Below are 23,243 nucleotides of genomic sequence, written 5' to 3'. Positions count from 1 at the left end.
GCGACTGAGGTGGCGAGTGTCCTAGCCATGGAGGCGGCGAGCATGGGCTCAATGTTTAAAGGAACGGACGTGGTTTTGAAGAAATTACACTGGTGGTAGTACTAACTACTACTATTAATGCCTACACTTGACTGTACCTAAGATTTCTTATGCTAGTAAATAGCAACATATTACCTCGATACCTTTTGTAAAAAAACTGCAAAAGATTTTTTATATAATTTTTTGATAAGCTGTCTTCCTTTGGCATATCATTCTGCACTGACAGTTGAAAACATGTTCTACCAGTGCCACGTTGTGCATTCTACTCTTCTATGTTATCGCATAACCCTTTTTTCTCATGAAATCTTCTACTGATTTGTAGATATTTGGTTCAATACTTGGAGTTTCAGCTGGATTTGTACTTGGAAAGGAAGGTCCAATGGTACATACGGGGGCGTGCATTGCAAACTTACTTGGTCAGGGAGGGTCACGCAAGTACCATCTTACATGCAATTGGCTAAGATATTTCAAGAACGACAGGGATAGGCGGGATTTGATTACGTGTGGGTGCGCGGCTGGAGTGGCCGCTGCCTTCCGCGCACCTGTTGGTGGCGTCCTGTTTGCTCTTGAGGAAGCAGCATCATGGTAATAACCTTTTCATGTCAAATTATCATCTGTTACTTTGGGGCATTCATTATCTTTTGTAGGTTTCTACAAATCACAACCACATTAGCCATGAGGTTCTAGAATTCATATTTCCTTGTCTAATATTGACATGAAGTGTATTTCATATATAGTGTTTGACAAGAATCATTAGTTGGATATGTAGTTAAAGTGATTAGGCCAACCGATAAATATGCAGAGCCAAAGTAGTACTGCCATAGTTATGTACTGTTAACCTACATGTTTATCTTCAAAATGTTAGTTTATTTTTGAAAAACTTAAACTGCCAGCCACGAGAATACATGTTAATGTGTTTTATCGTTTCAACTTCATTTTACAGGTGGCGAAGTGCTCTTTTATGGAGAGCATTCTTTACAACTGCTGTTGTTGCTGTCGTGTTGAGGACTCTGATTGAGTTCTGTCGCAGTGGAAAGTGTGGTCTCTTTGGGCAAGGTGGATTGATTATGTTTGATCTAAGTTCAACAGTTGCAACCTATAGTAGTCCGGATCTACTTGCAATAATTCTCCTTGGAATAATTGGTGGTATATTCGGAGGCCTCTTTAACTTTCTCTTGGATAAAATTCTTCGTATTTACAGTATTATCAATGAGTAAGTACCGAGGATGAATTGTAATAAATGTGATTGCATAATTTTTCTATTTTCGATACCTAGTTTATGACGTGATATCATCTGACGTTCTTCATCTGCCGTAGGAGAGGTGCTCCATCCAAGATCCTCCTCACTATAATAGTATCAGTTATCACATCAATGTGCTCCTATGGCCTCCCTTGGCTTGCTTCGTGCACTCAATGCCCCGAAGATGCCGTGGAGCAATGTCCTACCGTTGGTCGCTCTGGCAACTATAAGAACTTTCAGTGCCCACCAGGGTATTACAATGGTATGGCATCACTTTTCTTCAATACAAATGATGATGCCATACGCAATCTTTTCAGCACTGGAACAGCGACTGAGTACCACATGTCTAGTCTTTTCATCTTCTTCGTTGCAATCTATTGCCTTGGACTTGTGACTTACGGAATTGCCGTCCCATCTGGTCTCTTCATCCCTGTTATCCTTGCTGGAGCCACATACGGTCGAATAGTGGGCACACTCTTGGGATCCATATCAAGTCTTGACCCTGGACTTTTTGCGCTTCTTGGTGCGGCGTCTTTTCTCGGCGGAACAATGAGAATGACTGTGTCAGTCTGCGTGATCCTTCTAGAACTCACCAATGATCTGCAAATGCTCCCTTTGGTCATGCTTGTTCTTCTAATATCGAAGACCATAGCGGATAGCTTTAACAAAGGGGTTTATGATCAGATAGTGGTAATGAAAGGTTTGCCGTACATGGAGGCTCATGCTGAACCGTACATGAGACATTTGGTTGCTGGTGATGTTGTGACTGGCCCACTAATCACCTTTTCAGGTGTTGAGAAGGTAGGCGACATTGTTACTGCGTTGAGGATCACGGGCCACAATGGATTTCCAGTGGTTGACGAGCCACCTCTAACAGAAGTGCCTGAGTTGGTTGGGCTTGTGATCAGGTCACATCTATTGGTTTTGCTGAAAGGCAAGATGTTCATGAAGGAGCCAGTGAAAATGAGCGGTAGCTTTGTTATGGAAAGATTTGGTGCCTTTGATTTTGCTAAGGCAGGGTCAGGGAAGGGTTTAAAAATTGAGGATCTGCATTTCACTGATGAGGAGATGCAAATGTATGTAGATCTCCATGCAATTGCAAACACCTCGCCATATACAGTGGTTGAGACAATGTCACTAGCAAAAGCTGCACTCCTATTCCGAGAACTAGGATTGAGACATCTCTTGGTTGTTCCAAAGACCCCATACGTAAGGGTTCTCATTCTCTCTCTCACTATATATATTATGTGTGTGTGTGTTTTTTTCACGCGTGATGCATTTTCTCACTCATTATAATATGATTTTGTACCAACCGTTCCCACTATGGATAGTTCCTTTTATTTGTAAAGGTGTCCACCGCTGATGACATATTTCATATGTTGAATGCAGAGGCCTCCCATTGTTGGAATTCTCACAAGGCATGATTTTGTGGCGGAACATATCCATGACCTATTCCCAAGTCTCAATCCTCACAACTTTCATTCAGCCTCAATGGGAGGTTGATTGTGAATTTTTTTTGTTTCTTCTCATTTACAAAAATCATATAAGTCTTATGTACATCAATCAGATTGCGCTTTTGTAATAATAATGTGGCCAGATGGTTGGACGTCTGCCTATTGCCAGAAGGTCAAGGAAGTTGGTGAACTGATGACAGGGAAGCTGCCAACCCTAGTTTTCTATTGTGAGCCTATGACAGGAATCATTGTGCCAACTATAGATTAAACATTCAAAACCCTGGAACTCGAAAGATAAACATACATGCTAAAGTTTCTACAAAGCATGTTTGAGTATGAGATTTTAGTTACATTGAACTTCTGACAATATTTAAACAAGTATGGTTCTCATTTGCAAGTATTTGCTTGGCCTCTTGACTCTATTTGCCTTTCAATTGCTCTCCGACCATTCACATTTGCATCTCATCGTAGTGTATTGTGACTTGTTGTGGGTGCTAACTGCCTTGCATCACATCCACGTATCAATATAAGGGCCAGCTCATAAGTGGGCGCGAGAATCAAGGAGACCACGGCGTGGTTATCTCCCCACGAAACGCCTCGATTTTCGGGATGACAGTAAAGGTAAAGATCCGTTGCGGATCTGGCGGAGTAAAAAACGGGCTTAATGGAAGATGACGTCACGGCGGATTATCCGGAGTCCAGAGGATGACGTCACGCCGGGTTATGGCCTTCACACAATTGTAAGCCGGAGGTTTTCTGTTGAAGGAATGGAAGATTGACATGAGCCGGCTCAAATCAATCTGGGGCCTAATGTTGAGGATATAGACCTTAGAGTCACCCGCCAGAAGGGGCCGGGTTACTCATATGGTCATTGCCAGAAGCCCGGCGCTAAGCTTAAAGACGGTGGGCCAGAGATGGGCTTAAGACCCGGATACGGCTTAAGGCCCGTAGTTGCGCTTATTATCATGGTAGAACTTGTAGTGTAAGGCAAGAATAGTTGAGAGTCCGAGCCGGACACTCTTATGAGCCGGCCGGGACTCTCAGAGCTGCTGGGCGTCAGCCTCCCTATATAAAGGGACGACCCGGCAGCGGTTTGGGGACGAGAACAATCTTATCGAGAGCCGGGCATAGCAGTTTAGCTCCCTGGTGATCGTAACCCTGATCAATACCACCTCAAACTGGACGTAGGCTTTTACCTTCACCGTAAGGGGCCGAACCAGTATAAACCATCGTGTTCCTTGTCCCGCATTAACCCCTTCAAGCTTCCTAGCTGCGATGGCTCCACGACTAAGTCCTAGCTCGAGGACATCTGCCGTGACAACTCCACGACACAATGTGTATGCAGTTTACATGCAAGTTTAAAGAAAAATCAATTTGAGGGGGAGGGGGGAGGGATTTGTTGGGGACTGTTAGAACATGCATCCCCAATAACCAGAAAAGTGTTATTGGGGCCCTATAGGTGGTTACTGTCTTTTTTGTGAGCTGTTGGAGATGCTCTTAATCAACCTCCTTCTTCTTGTTTTGATCCTACAAGAGCCCCTACAGCCTGAAAAGTCCATTTGAACCACGGTCAATATGAGCCATTTTTTCAAGTTAAATAAAAAGAGTTTTATGACTCAAAAACTTTGGAAACTTTTTGTACATGCACATCTAGAAATGTAGTATAGTTGTACAAAATTTCATCAATATACGCGCTTGTATGTGAGATATACAAATAAAATACAAATACATGAAAAGAAAATGGACTGTTGAAAAAATGGGCTTGCTTTTTTGAAATATCCTTTCTTCGTACATAAGAGGCCATATGATTTGTTAGTTTTCTGGTAGATACGCAAACATGGCTGGAGTTTCAGTTTGTTTGAACAGTCTCAACAATAGCCGGTGGCCATAAAAGCAAGGGTGCGTTTTCGGTTTAGGTATTTGTATGATTCCCCGATATATGAATTATTATTTCAAAATATTTGAGGACACTTTAGTGTACAAATTATTCAGCATGCACTTCACGGTCACGGTCACGGTCAGCCCATTGCGTCATTTGTGGCAACGAGGCATCTATTGGACAAAAAAGATAAGGAGCGCAAGAGGATAAATGAGAAAGCAGTTGGTGTGTGTGTGTGGGCAAAATGAATTTTCTTGTTGAATCATGGCCGCGTGGGCCTGTGTGACTAGGATCACGTGCCAAGGGGGCAACAAACTCCGTCAATCCGTTGGCACCCACGATTCAATGAGCGGACTGGCCGGGGAGCCCGGCCCGGCGCACGTGCCAGCGAACAAACCTCCCCTCTCCCTCTCTCGCGCGATGCACAAACGCAGGGTAGGTGCCGTACTGAGCTGGAGAGGGACGTCCATTTGGACCGGCCAGCTCGGTCGACAGGCCATCATGCATGGCCATCGTGGCGTTTACGAGCTAGCTGGGGAGCATCGTAGCAGTGGTGGGGCGCTGAGTCCTCCACGCTTCGTGCCGACTCCATTAATCCAGACAGGGAGAGATCCGCTGGACACGGACTGCAAAATTAAATTTCGATGTACGACGGCCTCTGGTCTGCATCACGCGAATAGAAAAGAGCCGGGTGGCCTTTCAGGTCAATTTATTATAGTGAATTGCAGAAAACATCGATATTGAAGGCTAGGGTTGCAGAAATCATAATTATATGGTTTTGTGCCAAAATTCACTAATTCTGAGCCTAATTTTTTGCAAAAAACACTAGTCGGCGGCTTAGGTGGTTTTGAGAAGGAAAACACTTCCTTCCAACCGATGGATTTCGTAAGCCGCCTCGTACGCGTGCCACGTGCCCCACTCAACCACCGCTTCCATCGCCACCTTATCCCCTCGGATGCTCTCTCCTCCGCTCATTCCACTTCTCATCTTCTTCCTTCTTTTTCCCCCTTTTCTCGTTCAATGGCAGAGGAGAGGCAACAGGAGCAGCCTGATTCATCCTCACCCCGCCGGGGCTGTAGTAGAGCGCGAGCGAGGTTGTCGAAGGTCTGTCGTGGCTGCGTTGAAGCGCCACCGGAGCTGCATCGCAGCTTCCGCCGTCATCGCCGTGCGTTACGTCGTAGCGCCCGCCATGGCCGCCGCAAGGGAGCGAGGTTGTTGAAGCTTCGCCGCGGTTGCATTGAAGTGCCAGCGGAGCTGCATCGCAGCTCCCGCCGCCGCCGGCCGGGTTGCAATGGAGCGTGCCAGGGGGCTGCAATGGACCACGCCAGCTGCAATGGAGCTCCGCCGCGGCTGCAGTGGAGCGCGACCGGGGATGCAATGGAGCTCCGCCGCGGCTGCAGTGGGGCGCGGCCGGGGATGCAATGAAGCTTCGTCGGAAACGCCGCGCGCCGGTGGCTGCAATGGAGCTCCGCGTTGGCTGCAATGGAGCTTCGTCGGAACGTCGCAAGCCGGTGGCTGCAATGAAGCTCCGCCGCGGCTGCAATGGAGCACGGCGGGGGCGACAATGGAGCTTCGCCGGGACGCCGGGGGTCGTCGGCGCTGCAATGGAGCCGCGACGGAGCACCGTCGTGCCGTCCGTGCTGCAATGAGGTTTCAATGGAGCACTACCGAGGTCGTCGGCGCTGCAATGGAGCCGCGACAGAGCACCATCGTGCCTGGCCATGCTGCGATGAGGTTTCATTGGAGCACCGCCGAGGTCGTTGGAGCTGCGACGAAGCATCTCTGGGCTGCCGGCGCTGCAGTGGAGCGACAGGAGACAGGCTCACAGACAGCGGGCAGTAGCAGCACCGGCCACCGATGATGGAGCGAGGTCGCGGAAGTGCTATGCGGAATCTGTGGAGGAGAAAAGGATGGCTGTGATGAATTGCATCTAACGGTCATGGAGGCGGTTTATAAATTGAGAGAATCATCCGACCTACGCCTAGCACCGGCCTTTTGAGAATGATTATTACAGCTGGGTCCCACTGGACAGGTTGACATGGCATGATATAACAAATTGCAAATAGATAGAATAACATAGACTAAACTGTAAAATGGTATAAGAGGATAAGATCTGGCTCCTCGTTTCTCTCCTCAGGCGTGCGCACGAACTCCCGACCGGCGAGCTCGGCATGGACGACGGCTCCGCGACGCCTCGCCTCCTTCTCCTCCTCCTCCTCTATTCCCCCGCCTCCACCTTCCTCCCACTCCCCGGCCTCGGCCTCCCCTTGTTGCTCACCTGCATCGGCTCCGGCGAGGTGAAGAGGACGCGCGACGGCGGCCCGCGTAGGCGTACAAGTGAGGGTGTGAAGAGGAGGCGCGACAACGGCGGCCATGGATGAGCTCCGGCCGGAGCTGCGCGTCAACGAGGCAAATCCACTGACGGTGGGCATGGAGGTGCGGTCCATGTCCCTCGACCGTGAGCTCCGCTGCCGGCGGTGCCTTCCCCTATCTCTCCCATCTCTCTCTGAGCGTCGGTGCCTTCCCCAATCTCTCCCATCTCTCTCTGATGCGTGCCTGATGCTCAAGCCGATGGCGCCGGAGCTCAATCATGGCTGCTTGATGCCCAAGCTGGATCAGCCGGAGCTCATCCATGGCCGCTGATGCTCAAGCTGCCGCTGGAGCTCCGTTGCCTCGCCGTCCTAACCGACACCGCCGCTGGATCCACGCCCTCTTGCCCGTCCTAGACCACGCCGGACCTCCCCTATGCCCCGCTGCCGGCGTCCACCACCGGGGCGGTGGGAGATGAAGGTCACGATCTCACGGAGAGGACCCGATTGCTTTTTTCGAGGGGTCCTTTGGCAAAACAAAAATGTATCGGGATGTAATTGACAATTTCTTTTGCCAAGTCACCCTGTCTAGTGGGATCCAGTTGTCATAATCGTGCTCAAAACGAGCTAAGCCGTCGACTAGTGTTTTTTGCAAAAAATTAGTCTCGGAATTAGTGGTTTTGGGCACAAAACTATAGAAGTGTGATTTCTGTAACCCTAGCCTTCAATGTCGATGTTTTCTGCAATTCACTTCAATTTATTAAGCATGGAATCGCCCGCGGTGATGCACCGGGTCGCTTTCGTCCAAGAAAGCACGCAACCTACGGCTCATGAGTGTACGCCTTACACACATACTCCTATAGGAGTACATACATACATACATACATACATAACGATGGATCAGGATCAGTGTATGAACATATCCCTGCTGCCGCTGCTGCTGCATATAGAATACTCATGGGCAATGGAGTGAAGCCACAAAACAGGAGTGGAGAAACTACGGCTTTTCCCGTATCCGAATGGTCCCTTCCACACAACCTGTAACATCACACCCATGTTGCTCATCCGCAACTTGTGCATCACAACCATGTTGCTCCGGCTCCGGCTCTGCTCAGCTGTGTATATAAGCAGAGATATAGAGGGGCACAAGGGGGCATTGAGTCCAGTCGGGCAGGGACAAAAGCACACACCGATCGGCGATGAGATACCGTACGTGCTCTGGATGATAGCCGCAAGTCCTCGGCCTCGTCAGCTCAACCTCAAGCTCGAGTTTTCTTCATAGCTAAGGTAAGCGATCCATCCATCCATCCTTGCAGTTGCAGCTAAGTTCGAGTCCCGTCGGACTATGTTTGCTTTTCTTTCTTTAGATTAGAAAAAAATCTCCTTGTTAGGCCCTGCTGCAGATTTTCATAGCTGAACTAGTGGTATCAAGCAGTACTATTCCTATGTGGGTTTTGATTTGTGTTCCGCGAGCCAGATCTTTCTGTATCATTTCGCCGCTCCAACATACATCTTGATCTGAATCTGGGAAATGGCTAGGAGAGAGGAATCTGTTGTGTCTGCACGTTATTGGGTAATGGCCATCTAGCAGTGGGTCCACCGTCTGTCTTTGACCCAGAGCATGGTGCAAATTCTAAGCGTACACAACTCTGCATTGGCTTGCTCACAAATGAAAAAAAGTGCAAGTTCAGACAAGAATTGCTCATCGGCCCTTGCATAAAATCCAGTGCAGATATATATGCCCAATTCTTCTGAGCTACCAAACTTGATTTATTATTCAAAAAAGATGGAGGTTGAAACTCCCGAGCCTCGGATTATGATGCGCATCAACATTCTTATAAACTACTCCCTCCGTCCCATAATATAAGAACTACACTTCTTATATTACGGGACGGAGGGAGTACTCAGCAAGACAACCATGATCGAACAATTACAAAATATGAAATAAATATCGCGAATTCGCAGGGGCACGCGCCTGCCAAGCCATGCCCAGTAGCTCGATTGGCTGGCGATTCATGAAGTAGCTGAATCCCGCACGAGGGCACAATAAGTTGTAAGTTTCAGTCGTTGAAACTTACGACTTTTTATGTGAAACTTGCGATTTTCTCACTTGTTTTTACCAAGTTTTATAGACAAAATTTTAAGATGTTTTCTTGCCGGTCATAGGAAAAAAAATTTGTGATTTTATTATTTGCGTGTACTAAGTTTCGAGTGTTGAAACTTAACATTTATTTTCAAAATTCATCAAAAAGTCTCGCCGCGAAAAACACGAATATAAAAACATAACTTAATTTAGACTTTTGATTTAAAAGGTATGAAAGTTTGAAAAAATAAAAATAAAAGCACGCCCAAGGGACTGCGTGCCATAAATCCTCTCCCAAATAAATACCTACGACTAAGTTGACTAACGCCTTGAAGAAGGGGTAAACATCCTTGCATCATCGTCGTCACGTCTTTCTTGCATCATTGCGCCACATCCGGCCAAAGACGGCTTAGACAAGGATCTTTATCATGGTTGCCAAGACCAACGAATGAAAATCAGCACAACAACAAGTAGACAACACCTCGATAAGATAATGACACAAATTCGTCGTTGTTGAACCCGGCCAATAAAGGTCAACAAAAAGGTTTTCACTCCAGACATCGAACAATGTTTCAGTCAGCATCTTAGACGATGTATCATTCTATAGTCGCATCTATCAATACTTCACGCCCGGCCAGGCCAGAAAGACACTAGCAGATTGGTCAAACGTACTCCCACCTTAAACCACCGGCACGGCCGTCAAGGGGCGCCCATGTCTCATGCGGATCTGGTTTTTGACACTCTATGCTAGCGCAAGTCACACTACATCATCCACCATAGGTTGGAGCCGCTGCTCCGGTGCTAGATGCCAGTGGAGATTGTCAGTGTGCCCCAAACTCATCGCCGTCGAGCACTGCGGCTGGCGCTATGAACCTACTCGTCTGATTTGTCGTTGTCCTTGCGCTAGACAAAGATCTCCTTTCGGCCACCAGCAAGAAATATTCCTTCTTAGGTATAGATAGATATAGATATAACATGAGTACAAATTAGACAAATGATCCCATCAAGAGAGTCAAGAGGGTAACTGAATCTTTCAATTGTCGTAAGGATTTACTCCCTACCAAAAGAGATAGCTAAAACTCCATGGTACACTGTTTTCTTCAAAAAAAATAAAAATCTTGTGAGAACTGAAGGTTGCTCTCTTTGAAAAGTTCACTGGGATTTTGAAGGATCTTATGTCAAAAAAAATCTTGTTTGTATGGAGGCCATGCCACATACCTAATATGTAAGAATGTTCATATCCTTCCTATGCTACAACCAAACAACTTATTTACAAATTCATTTGTTATTGGCTTTTGTATTAATCCACATACCATGACATATTGGCAACCAAACAACTTACTTTTTCTGAGCAAGAGACAGCAGTGTTGCATGGACTAGTTGGGTAGTTAATTGAGGGTATCTCCACCGTGGCCCCTAAAACGGGCACGGTTTCGTCCGCAGACGCATTTGCAGACAACGATAGGGATCCACACATCCAACCATGTCCACATACATTTCAAAAGGGATTTGAACAAATCGAACATTTAAATGAGACCATATTCATTATATTTTTGACATATTTCACTAAACAAAAGCGTCTAGAAGTTAACCTATCTTTGCCCGGCGTCTGTGCTCCAAGTCCTTGTTGTTCCCCTCTGTGTCCATGTCCGGCGGATGTGAGCCCCAAGAAGTGAAGTTCCTGAAGGAAATATGCCCTAGAGGCAATAATAAAGTTGTTATTTTATATTTCCTTATTCATAATAAATGTAATCATTCATGCTAGAATTGTATTGACCGGAAACCTAAATACATGTGTGAATACATAGACAAACACTGTGTCCCTAGTGAGCCTCTACTTGACTAGCTCGTTGATCAAAGATGGTTAAGGTTTCCTAACCATGCATATGAGTTGTCATTTCATAACGGGATCACATCATTAGGAGAATGATGTGATGAACAAGACTCATTCGTTAGCTTAGCATATTGATCGTTCAGTTTTATTGCTATTGCTTTCTTCATGTCAAATACATATTCCTTCGACTCTGAGATTATGCAACTCCCGGAGACCGGAGGAATACCTTGTGTGCTATCAAACGTCACAACATAACTGGGTGATTATAAAGATGCTCTACAGGTATCTCTGAAGGTGTTTGTTGGGTTGGCATAGATCGAGATTATGATTTGTCACTCCGAGTATCGGAGAGGTATCTCTGGGCCCTCAAACAAAGTGACTAATGAGTTAGTTACAAGATGATGTATTACGAAACGAGTAAAGATACTTGTCGGTAACGAGATTGAAATAGGTATATGGATACCGACGATCGAATCTCGGGCAAGTAACATACCGATGGACAAAGGGAATAACGTATGTTGTCATAGCGGTTCGACCAATAAAGAGCTTCGTAGAATGTGTAGAACCAATATGAGCATCCAGGTTCCGCTATTGGTTATTGACCGGAGAGGTATCTCGGTCATGTCTACATAGTTCTCGAACCTGTAGGGTCCGCACGCTTAACGTTCGATGATGATTTTGTATTATATGAGTTATGTGATTTGGTGACCGAATGTTGTTCGGAGTCCCGGATGAGATCACAGACATGACGAGGAGTCTCAAAATGGCTGAGAGGTAAAGATTGATATATAGGGCGATGGTATTTGGACACCAGAACTGTTCTGGAGGATACCGGGTACTTATCGGGACACCTGAAAGGAGTTTCGGGCACCCCCGGCAAAGATATGGGCCTTATGGGCCAAGTGAGGGAACACACCAGCCCTGGTGCGCCCCTATAGAGGCCAGCCCTATGAGGAGGAGAAGGAAAGAGTGGAGGGCAAGGAAAGTGTGGATTAGGATTCCTACTTCCTTCCCTCTCCCCCCCCCCTCTTTCCTTCCACCTCGGTTATATATGGCAGGGGGCGCGTGGCTTGGGAGGGACTCCAAGTAGGATTCCTCCTACTTGGGGCGCCTCTCTTGGCTGCTCCCTCTCCCTCCCACCTATATATATAAGGGGAGGCGCCTAGAACACACACCAACATCTGTTAGCCGTGTGCGGCGCCCCCCCTCCACAGATTACACCCTCGGTCATATTCTCGCGGTGCTTAGGCGAAGCCCTGCGCGGATCACTTCACCACCACCGTCACCACACTGTCGTGCTGACGGAACTCATCTACTTCCTCAGTACTCTGCTGGATCAAGAGTTCGAGGGACGTCATCGAGCTGAACGTGTGTAGAACTCGGAGGTGTCGTACGTTCGGTGCTTGATCGATTGGAACGAGAAGAAGTTTGACTACATCAACCGCGTTGTCAAACACTTCCGCTTTCAGTCTACGAGGGTACGTAGACATACTCTCCACTCTCATTGTTATGCATCTCCTAGATAGATCTTGCGTGAGCGTAGGAATTTTTTTGAAACTGCATGCTACGTTTCCCAACAGTTCCGGGTCGCCAACGAGGAAGAGTAAGAAATGGGACACGGTTGGCCCACATGGGACACGAGGCGCCGCCATGTCCTACTCTTCCTCGTCGGAGTCCGCATCCTGGCCTTCGTCGGTAGAGGTGAGACCGCCGATGGATGTGGACGGCCGTCCTGGTGGTCGTAATGGTGCCAATGGAGCGCAACTGTTGGTGCGAACAACTGCAATTGTCGGCGTTCACGTCCATGACCACTTGTGCATCCGCCGTCGTCGCGCGAGCGTTGCACGCGACCTCATAGAGCGCGTGTTGCTCCTCGACAAAGTTCAGGTTCTCTGCGGCTATGGCCGCCACGGCCTCCTCGCTCGCGAACTCGCTGTAGATTTAGCCCTCCGCCAACCAATGATGCGCGAGGAGGGCGAGGTTGTAGCGTTGCTCATCCTACGCTTGCTGGAACACCGACACTGACTGCTCCTCCGCCATGACGGCATCAAAGTGCGCCTGCTCCATGGTGAAGCCGACATGGACCGACGTGGGCAGGGGCATCGGCTCGACGCCGCTCAAATTTTGCTGGCATGCCGGAATACCCGAGAGGAAATACGGTGAAATAGCCGAGAGGAAATATCTTGTGTACGTAGCAGTTTGAGAAGCACTAGTTCCAAATATCCATTTGGAAATGACGGCTTGGGGACAGCATGCAAAGCGCTCTTTCCCTCTCGATTGGAAGCCTAGCCGCTAGAAGAGGCCAGCCTTCCAGCACCGTCCTCCAGTGGCTCTCCTCCGTGGATGACCTCGGTCGTCGGTGCTGAGAGGGGTCGTCGGATCCACGCGTGTGGATAGCTTTAGGCTAAAGTAGCTTAGTTTTTTAGGCTGTTCATCGTCTTTGCTTCGGCGTCAGTGATGGCGCTGAATAAAGTTTCTTCAGATCCTACTTCGCAAGGCGGTCGGTCCTATGGTCGTGGATGGATCCGGAATCCAGTCTGTTCAAGCAAGGATGGTGTGGCGGCGGCATCCTCGTGGTGGACATGTGTCATCGGGCTCGCCCGTTGCGACGGCATTTGCTCCAGCCCTAGCGGGGAGCTTGGGAGGTAATGCAGGAGCGGATGTAGATTGTGATCTGCATCGGCAGCATCTGGAAGATGGTGGATCGTGTGCTGGGTTCATGGTAGGTGGATGGCATGTATGGTTTCCTCCTCCGACGTTTAGTCTTGTGGGGGTGCCAGATCTGAAGTTCGATGACGTCTCCGGGGTGTTGCTCCGGTCTGATTCATTCAACGGTTTCACCTTTGGCGAGCCACTTTGGAGGTCCATAAAGCTGCATATCAGCGATGGAGTCGCGTCCAGCTCGGGTGTGGAGGTGATCTGTTATTTTTTTTTCTTTGATGGCTACTGTGGTGGTGCCAAAGGCAGCTGACGGGCGTTAGTGTCAAGTTGAGAGGTTTATTCGGTCTTATTTGTAATTTTACTATTTGACTGTTGTTTTTGTGTGTAAAGGCTAGCGGTCTACTATATTTTCAGTTTTGCCTAATGTGTACGTGACCAGCGGCGAAGCCAGCCTAAAAAATTTGTGGGTTCATAGTTAATTTTCTGAATGTTTTTCTTCACATTGAACAGTGACTGTACAATATTTTTAGGCTATTTTGCTGAAAAGCTGTGGGGTCGGCTGACCCCACAGCTAACACGTAGCTCCGTCACTGTATGTGACATGTATTATGTAACTTATGATATAAGTGAAATACGTATTAGCATGGAAAAAAGTATCACATGGCCATGTGGTAAGCTGCCTGAAAAAAGGTAAAAATAATAATATCCATATGAAGTTCAGGAGCATGGCACCACGTGTCCACGTGGCTGTTAAAATCCACGAGCATGGTCCTGGGTGGTATGCCTATCTCCCCATTCATGAGCCATTCCTCCTTAGTCCTGAGCCGCATCTTTCATTTTTTTCACCACTCTCCGGATATTTATTTTTTATTGATTATTGGTTTAAGATAGCTAACCGCTCATATCAAATGATATTTCTAGATATCTAATAAGACTTCGTCCGAGCATTTTCACCAAAATCATAGACTTAGAACCAAATTATTCTCTTTCGGAAAAAAGAATCAAATTGTTCCTGTTAAACTTTAATTTTTTTGTTGGTAAACGCCTTGACCCTGTGAAAATTTAGTTGAAAAATTCTAATGAACGATTGTTGCAACCATAATCTCTTTGTTTTTGCAAAATGAAACCATAATTAATTGATGCTCGTATGTTGCAGTTGCCAAGAGGACGACAAGAGGCGGGGAGAAATGGACGGAGGCCAGTCGCCGCGGCCTCAGCAGCACCACCGCATGCCGGAGCGGGAGGGGAACAACAACCACGACATTGAGGGCATGGACGGTGCAGCAGAAGGGGATTGGTGGCAGAACAGTTCTTCTAATGCGCTGCTCCGGTATGACGACCGCGGGAGCATATGCGAGCCGCTCATGCGGAAGCGCACCATCAACACCACCTCCCAGATCGCCATTGTTGGCGCCAACATTTGCCCCATCGAGAGCCTCGACTACGAGTACGCATTCCCGTGCCCCACAATCCTTCTGTCTTCTTATTTGGTGTTGCTGGCATGTCAACCAGACTTATTTTTGGTTCTTAGATGTGCACGTCTTCATATCTTAGAATTCGGAGTGAAATGTTCTTTTTTTTTAATCTAGCAAGCCCCTTTCCATTAATTGCTCCACAGAGATAATCAGCTCAGTTCACAAAGCAAAACAAGAGGGGATGGGAAAGAGCAAATGCATGCCGGCTGTGAGAGCTCGCTATTGAAAATCTCACTACAGGGTGAAAACCTGCTACCACTAAGATTAGAATTCAAAGTGAAGTTTTAATTTTGAGTATGGCTAGTTTTGCATAAACAGTCTGCCTGGTCTATTTCCGAGTTCTAAAGAGATTGAATTTGTACATGTAAAGATTATGCGACTTTCATAAATCCACACTGGACATTACGGTCAGTTTTATTACAATGTTGAATATTTGCTTGTTCCAGAGTTGTGGAGAATAACCTTTTCAAGCAAGACTGGCGGTCAAGAAAGAAGAAGCATATATTTCAGTACATCATTATGAAGTGGACTTTGGTGCTTCTAATCGGCCTATTGACTGGACTTGTTGGCTTCTTCAATAACCTTGCAGTCGAAAACATTGCTGGATTAAAATTGCTAATCACAAGTGATCTTATGCTCAAAGAAAGGTGAAGTTTTACTTTGTGCCATTTGTTAATTTTCCATCCTTTGCCTGCTAATGGCCATTGGCTCATACCCCCTCCGTCCGAGAAAGCTTGTCCCTCAAATGGATGTATCTAGCATCAAATGAGAGCTAGATACATCCATTTGAGGAACAACCTTGGAGTAAATAGCATAAAACTACTACTTTACAGGCTAGGGTTCCAAAAAACTATAAAATATTTTTTTTCGCTGAGAACTACCAAAACATGGGTCGGCTGTTTCAAAAAACCCAAAACGCTCGTCACTAGCAGTTTAAACCATATTCTGACAGGTCGGACCCACTCCTAAACATTCTATTTGTCTGACTGTTTTGTTTGACCGTTATCTTACAGTGGGACCCACACGTAAGTTCCTTCTTCTTCCTCTTATCTTTTTCTTCTCTCCCTTCTCCCTTCTCCACCACCTCCGCCACCCCGCCGCACGCCAAGCCAGGGCCGACTCCGGGAAGGAGCACCACGCGAGGAGCAGACGACACCCAGGAGCACGGGTCACCGCCAACCACGCGCCATGGCCGGGGGCAGGGACTCGGGCCGCCGCGCCCAGGGGCATGGGCTGCCGCCAGCCGAGCGCCATGGCCAAGGGCTTGGGCCGCCGGGCCCTGGAAAGAGGGAGAGTGAGAGGACGCACGCCGGGGAGCTCACACGTTGGAAGGAAGCTCCGCACCGGAGCGCACTGGGCGGGCGACGGACGACGGGAGGGGGCTGTGCGCGGCGCTGGAAGGGAGCTAGGCGCACAGGACGCCGCGACGGGAGGGAGCTCCGCGATGAGCACATCGACGGGAGGGAGCTCCGCGGCGAGCACGGCGGGGAGGGACCCGATCGCTTTTTTCAGTTTGTTTGTAGGACCCGATTGCGTTTTTAAAAGTTTACAGGGACCTGATTGATTTTTTAAGTTTGCAGGGACACTGACATGTGGGCCTCAGTTGTCATTTAACGGTCAAACAAACGGTCAAAACAATCAGTTTTCTTACAAACAGGCTCCAACTGTCATAATCATGATCAATTGTAAAGCACTGGACAATTAGAGTTTTTTGAAACAGCCGACCCCTGATTTGGTAGTTATCAGCGGAAAAAAAATTCGGTAGTTTTATGAAACCCTAGCCTGTAAAGTAGTAGTTTTATGCTATTTACTCACAACCTTGGGATAAGTTTTTTTGGACGAAGAGAGTACCTTCCATCGACTTTGTGCCATTTGTTAATGGCCATTGGCCCATACCTTCCATTGCTTGCTAATGGCAATTGGCCCATGCCTTCCATCGAGTGAGATTATGTTAATGGTCAGATCTCTACACATTTTCATGTCATAATTTCTGGAATGGTGCTAAGTTCATGAAAGCGATCGATAGTTAGGTTTATATTTTTACAAGATTTAACAAGAGGGTTGATTCAGTATTGGCTTACAATTGCTGGATTATTTGAAATGACCAATAGTGTTGTGCTTCCAGTGCAGGTATTTCACTGCATTTTTGGCATATGGAGGTTCCAATCTAGTCTTGGCAGCAGCAGCTGCAGCAATATGTGCTTACATTGCACCTGCAGCTGCTGGATCTGGTATTCCTGAAGTTAAAGCATATCTTAATGGAGTTGATGCTTATTCTATACTTGCTCCTAGCACACTCTTTGTAAAGGTGAGTCCTAACTTACAAACGCATTCGTACACAAATATGTTCTCTCTTACTTTTCGTGCATTCTTCACATAGTATCGCTTAGCTCAACTGTGCTCTATCTTCTCCATCATCATGACCCATGAACTACAAGCTAAAGAATCTTCAGTAATAGTTTGGGCTTCTTTTGAAAAAAAAAACTCCCTCTGCTCCACAATATAAAGGATTTCGTGAAGGCCAAACATATGCATGTTTGACCAATATTATAGAATAAAATATGAACATGCGAATACAAAATAAATAAATTATAAAACTATTTTTCATAATGATCTAATGATACAAAATTGGTATTGTAGATATTCACAGTTTTTTCTAAAAACTTGGTCAAACATGCAGACGTTCGACTTTTGAAAAAAGTAATACACCCTGTATTTTGAAACGGATGGAGTAATAATTATGAACAAATTTAAAGCTTCATCTACAACAGGGCAATCTTATTAATTTATTTTCATTGGAAATAATAAAATACTCTGCAAAGTTCGTGACTTCACAAATCCATGAGCTGTGATGCCTTAAGACAAACAAGTGAGACATCATTTGACATTTTCTAAGTGTGCAAACTTTTACACTGGTGGTAGTACTAACTACTACTATTAATGCCTACACTTGACTGTACTAAGATTTCTTATGCTAGTAAACAGCAACATATTACCTCGATACCTTTTGTAAAAAAACTGCAAAAGATTTTTTATATAATTTTTTGATAAGCTGTCTTCCTTTGGCATATCATTCTGCACTGACAGTTGAAAACATGTTCTACCAGTGCCACGTTGTGCATTCTACTCTTCTATGTTATCGCATAACCCTTTTTTCTCATGAAATCTTCTACTGATTTGTAGATATTTGGTTCAATACTTGGAGTTTCAGCTGGATTTGTACTTGGAAAGGAAGGTCCAATGGTACATACGGGGGCGTGCATTGCAAACTTACTTGGTCAGGGAGGGTCACGCAAGTACCATCTTACATGCAATTGGCTAAGATATTTCAAGAACGACAGGGATAGGCGGGATTTGATTACGTGTGGGTGCGCGGCTGGAGTGGCCGCTGCCTTCCGCGCACCTGTTGGTGGCGTCCTGTTTGCTCTTGAGGAAGCAGCATCATGGTAATAACCTTTTCATGTCAAATTATCATCTGTTACTTTGGGGCATTCATTATCTTTTGTAGGTTTCTACAAATCACAACCACATTAGCCATGAGGTTCTAGAATTCATATTTCCTTGTCTAATATTGACATGAAGTGTATTTCATATATAGTGTTTGACAAGAATCATTAGTTGGATATGTAGTTAAAGTGATTAGGCCAACCGATAAATATGCAGAGCCAAAGTAGTACTGCCATAGTTATGTACTGTTAACCTACATGTTTATCTTCAAAATGTTAGTTTATTTTTGAAAAACTTAAACTGCCAGCCACGAGAATACATGTTAATGTGTTTTATCGTTTCAACTTCATTTTACAGGTGGCGAAGTGCTCTTTTATGGAGAGCATTCTTTACAACTGCTGTTGTTGCTGTCGTGTTGAGGACTCTGATTGAGTTCTGTCGCAGTGGAAAGTGTGGTCTCTTTGGGCAAGGTGGATTGATTATGTTTGATCTAAGTTCAACAGTTGCAACCTATAGTAGTCCGGATCTACTTGCAATAATTCTCCTTGGAATAATTGGTGGTATATTCGGAGGCCTCTTTAACTTTCTCTTGGATAAAATTCTTCGTATTTACAGTATTATCAATGAGTAAGTACCGAGGATGAATTGTAATAAATGTGATTGCATAATTTTTCTATTTTCGATACCTAGTTTATGACGTGATATCATCTGACGTTCTTCATCTGCCGTAGGAGAGGTGCTCCATCCAAGATCCTCCTCACTATAATAGTATCAGTTATCACATCAATGTGCTCCTATGGCCTCCCTTGGCTTGCTTCGTGCACTCAATGCCCCGAAGATGCCGTGGAGCAATGTCCTACCGTTGGTCGCTCTGGCAACTATAAGAACTTTCAGTGCCCACCAGGGTATTACAATGGTATGGCATCACTTTTCTTCAATACAAATGATGATGCCATACGCAATCTTTTCAGCACTGGAACAGCGACTGAGTACCACATGTCTAGTCTTTTCATCTTCTTCGTTGCAATCTATTGCCTTGGACTTGTGACTTACGGAATTGCCGTCCCATCTGGTCTCTTCATCCCTGTTATCCTTGCTGGAGCCACATACGGTCGAATAGTGGGCACACTCTTGGGATCCATATCAAGTCTTGACCCTGGACTTTTTGCGCTTCTTGGTGCGGCGTCTTTTCTCGGCGGAACAATGAGAATGACTGTGTCAGTCTGCGTGATCCTTCTAGAACTCACCAATGATCTGCAAATGCTCCCTTTGGTCATGCTTGTTCTTCTAATATCGAAGACCATAGCGGATAGCTTTAACAAAGGGGTTTATGATCAGATAGTGGTAATGAAAGGTTTGCCGTACATGGAGGCTCATGCTGAACCGTACATGAGACATTTGGTTGCTGGTGATGTTGTGACTGGCCCACTAATCACCTTTTCAGGTGTTGAGAAGGTAGGCGACATTGTTACTGCGTTGAGGATCACGGGCCACAATGGATTTCCAGTGGTTGACGAGCCACCTCTAACAGAAGTGCCTGAGTTGGTTGGGCTTGTGATCAGGTCACATCTATTGGTTTTGCTGAAAGGCAAGATGTTCATGAAGGAGCCAGTGAAAATGAGCGGTAGCTTTGTTATGGAAAGATTTGGTGCCTTTGATTTTGCTAAGGCAGGGTCAGGGAAGGGTTTAAAAATTGAGGATCTGCATTTCACTGATGAGGAGATGCAAATGTATGTAGATCTCCATGCAATTGCAAACACCTCGCCATATACAGTGGTTGAGACAATGTCACTAGCAAAAGCTGCACTCCTATTCCGAGAACTAGGATTGAGACATCTCTTGGTTGTTCCAAAGACCCCATACGTAAGGGTTCTCATTCTCTCTCTCACTATATATATTATGTGTGTGTGTGTTTTTTTCACGCGTGATGCATTTTCTCACTCATTATAATATGATTTTGTACCAACCGTTCCCACTATGGATAGTTCCTTTTATTTGTAAAGGTGTCCACCGCTGATGACATATTTCATATGTTGAATGCAGAGGCCTCCCATTGTTGGAATTCTCACAAGGCATGATTTTGTGGCGGAACATATCCATGACCTATTCCCAAGTCTCAATCCTCACAACTTTCATTCAGCCTCAATGGGAGGTTGATTGTGAATTTTTTTTGTTTCTTCTCATTTACAAAAATCATATAAGTCTTATGTACATCAATCAGATTGCGCTTTTGTAATAATAATGTGGCCAGATGGTTGGACGTCTGCCTATTGCCAGAAGGTCAAGGAAGTTGGTGAACTGATGACAGGGAAGCTGCCAACCCTAGTTTTCTATTGTGAGCCTATGACAGGAATCATTGTGCCAACTATAGATTAAACATTCAAAACCCTGGAACTCGAAAGATAAACATACATGCTAAAGTTTCTACAAAGCATGTTTGAGTATGAGATTTTAGTTACATTGAACTTCTGACAATATTTAAACAAGTATGGTTCTCATTTGCAAGTATTTGCTTGGCCTCTTGACTCTATTTGCCTTTCAATTGCTCTCCGACCATTCACATTTGCATCTCATCGTAGTGTATTGTGACTTGTTGTGGGTGCTAACTGCCTTGCATCACATCCACGTATCAATATAAGGGCCAGCTCATAAGTGGGCGCGAGAATCAAGGAGACCACGGCGTGGTTATCTCCCCACGAAACGCCTCGATTTTCGGGATGACAGTAAAGGTAAAGATCCGTTGCGGATCTGGCGGAGTAAAAAACGGGCTTAATGGAAGATGACGTCACGGCGGATTATCCGGAGTTCAGAGGATGACGTCACGCCGGGTTACGGCCTTCACACAATTGTAAGCCGGAGGTTTTCTGTCGAAGGAATGGAAGATTGACATGAGCCGGCTCAAATCAATCTGGGGCCTAATGTTGAAGATATAGACCTTAGAGTCACCCGCCAGAAGGGGCCGGGTTACTCATATGGTCATTGCCAGAAGCCCGGCGCTAAGCTTAAAGACGGTGGGCCAGAGATGGGCTTAAGACCCGGATACGGCTTAAGGCCCGTAGTTGCGATTATTATCATGGTAGAACTTGTAGTGTAAGGCAAGAATAGTTGAGAGTCCGAGCCGGCGCCCGTAGTTGCGATTATTATCATAGATTAATTGGGCTTTTTCTTTGAAGTCTTTAGGCCAGATTTTTGTCTTTTTGTGTAGCTTGCAAATAATTGTATTATTTAATGAAATTTCACGGATACTTACAGAACCCGAAATCACTAATTGAGAGTACTCATTACAAAGATGGACGAGATTTGCCTGCGCCCCGTGCGTGCGCCCATCCATGCCCCCGCGTACGTGGCTTGATTTGATTGTAACAAAATAAGGTCCGGGCCCATCCCGTTAAAATCAGGGGATGATTAGATTAGGATGGAAAAAGGAAAAAAAACAGCCTTAGGATTAAGTGGGAGCACGGATGGGAGCATGGGGAGGGAGCAGGCAAGCCGGCAAGTGGCGCGCTGCATGTGCGCCACTTGTCGCAACCTGTGAGTTTTCTCTTTTTTCGTAAATCTGTTTATTCAAAATATTTTATTTCTTAAACCGTGCGTACAAATCTCGAACTATTTTCACCGTTGGTTTCCTCGCGTTGAGATCATCAAAACTATATCCCATGTTGATAGATTTTGACGAACTTTTTTTCATGAAAAAACGGACAAAAAAACCGAACCAGGAGCACGTGTTTTTTCCTTTTCCAAAGGAGGCACGCCCATGCCTCTCGCAAAATCACAACCGTGCCTCTCGTGAAAGAAAAAAAAGAAAAACTCGTCTTTTTTTCGTTTCCGAAGGCACGCCTCGCGAAAGCACAACCGGGTCTCTCGCGGAAGCAAAACCGTGCCTTTCACGAAAGAAAGAAAAAACAAAAAACTCGTTTTTTCATTTCCAAAGGCACGGCTCGTTGACAGAACTCCTATCGATTTGTTTTTTTTTTGAGGGAATCCTATCGATTTGTTAAACGGTTTGTCGTTGGCAGGGCCTTAATTTTTCCACTGGATCCGTTAAGACGAGTGCAAGGACGTTGGTATTAAGCTTTGGAAAAAGAAGCCATTCCTATGGAACAGAAGAACGAGTCATGAAGTTTACTTTTGTCCAAACATCTTACAAAAAATGAGGTATCCATTTAAACCCAAAAAAAAATACTACATGAAAGCATACATTATGCATGTCTTGTGCTCTTTTTTTTTGTCCACAGTTTCGCGTTTTTCCTAGTGTGGTGTAAAAAAATCCAGTGAGGTAGGTAATCAACCAAATCTAACATTCTTAAGAAGTTGCTCCCCACTTCTACCTATTCTCTCAACATGCACGCTATCCACATCATCATCATGCCACATCATCAATACTAAAGAGGAGCAACCCACTAACTCAATCTATATACTTAAAAAGTTCACCCCCACTATCTATTTATCTTAACATGCACCATGTCCACGTCAGCAAAGAGCCACACCAGACAAACTTTGCCCACCTCATGCATTCACCGAATGGGCCATGTCAACAATTTTTTCTTAAATCGTTCAGTTTACTTGAATGGTGTATCTGCCGTTTAGTTTGAGGCTTTCAATAGCGTGAGTGCGTGTCGCACGTCTAACCGAAGAGCATCCATTCAAGAAAGGCAACCATTATTTCTTCCCTTCCTGTAAGATTTCTTTCCCGTTGTTTCCAATCTCAACCACGGAAACCACGGATCCGGCTTGCCTGCTCCCTCTCCATGCTCCCATCCGTGCTCCCACTTCATCCTACGGCTGTTCTTTTCCCTTTTTCTTTTCTAATCTAATCCCCCCC

At 45.8% G+C, this 23,243-nt stretch overlaps 2 protein-coding genes across 2 annotated transcripts; both read left to right on the top strand.

Moving 5' to 3' along the window:
- Positions 1-320: 320 nt before the first annotated feature.
- Positions 321-3,133, top strand: LOC123077584 (chloride channel protein CLC-c-like). The gene is made up of 4 exons (XM_044499878.1): positions 321-624; positions 983-1,252; positions 1,357-2,488; positions 2,669-3,133. Exons 1-4 carry the CDS (start codon positions 419-421, stop codon positions 2,780-2,782), a joined length of 1,722 nt encoding a protein of 573 aa, XP_044355813.1. The 5' UTR covers positions 321-418; the 3' UTR covers positions 2,783-3,133.
- Positions 3,134-7,840: 4,707 nt separating this feature from the next.
- On the top strand, positions 7,841-20,723 carry LOC123077583 (chloride channel protein CLC-c-like). Its single transcript, XM_044499877.1, has 8 exons — positions 7,841-8,208; positions 14,656-14,946; positions 15,421-15,621; positions 17,105-17,282; positions 18,158-18,420; positions 18,779-19,048; positions 19,153-20,284; positions 20,465-20,723. Exons 2-8 carry the CDS (start codon positions 14,687-14,689, stop codon positions 20,576-20,578), a joined length of 2,418 nt encoding a protein of 805 aa, XP_044355812.1. The 5' UTR covers positions 7,841-8,208; positions 14,656-14,686; the 3' UTR covers positions 20,579-20,723.
- Positions 20,724-23,243: the final 2,520 nt, after the last annotated feature.

The sequence above is a fragment of the Triticum aestivum genome, chromosome 3D (assembly GCF_018294505.1).
Source record: "Triticum aestivum cultivar Chinese Spring chromosome 3D, IWGSC CS RefSeq v2.1, whole genome shotgun sequence".
In the NCBI taxonomy this organism is placed as follows: Eukaryota; Viridiplantae; Streptophyta; class Magnoliopsida; order Poales; family Poaceae; genus Triticum; species Triticum aestivum.
The sequence above is the reverse complement of the archived record's forward strand: the minus strand, read 5'-3'. Positions and strand labels throughout refer to the sequence as shown.

Coding starts and splice junctions, on each gene's coding strand:
- LOC123077583 (XM_044499877.1), top strand. CDS start 14,687: ATGGACGGAGGCCAGTCGCCGCGGCCTCAGCAGCACCACCGCATGCCG. Junction 14,947..15,420: donor ATCGAGAGCCTCGACTACGA/GTACGCATTCCC, acceptor TGCTTGTTCCAG/AGTTGTGGAGAATAACCTTT. Junction 17,283..18,157: donor CTAGCACACTCTTTGTAAAG/GTGAGTCCTAAC, acceptor ACTGATTTGTAG/ATATTTGGTTCAATACTTGG.
- LOC123077584 (XM_044499878.1), top strand. CDS start 419: ATGGTACATACGGGGGCGTGCATTGCAAACTTACTTGGTCAGGGAGGG. Junction 625..982: donor CTTGAGGAAGCAGCATCATG/GTAATAACCTTT, acceptor TTCATTTTACAG/GTGGCGAAGTGCTCTTTTAT. Junction 2,489..2,668: donor TTGTTCCAAAGACCCCATAC/GTAAGGGTTCTC, acceptor TGTTGAATGCAG/AGGCCTCCCATTGTTGGAAT.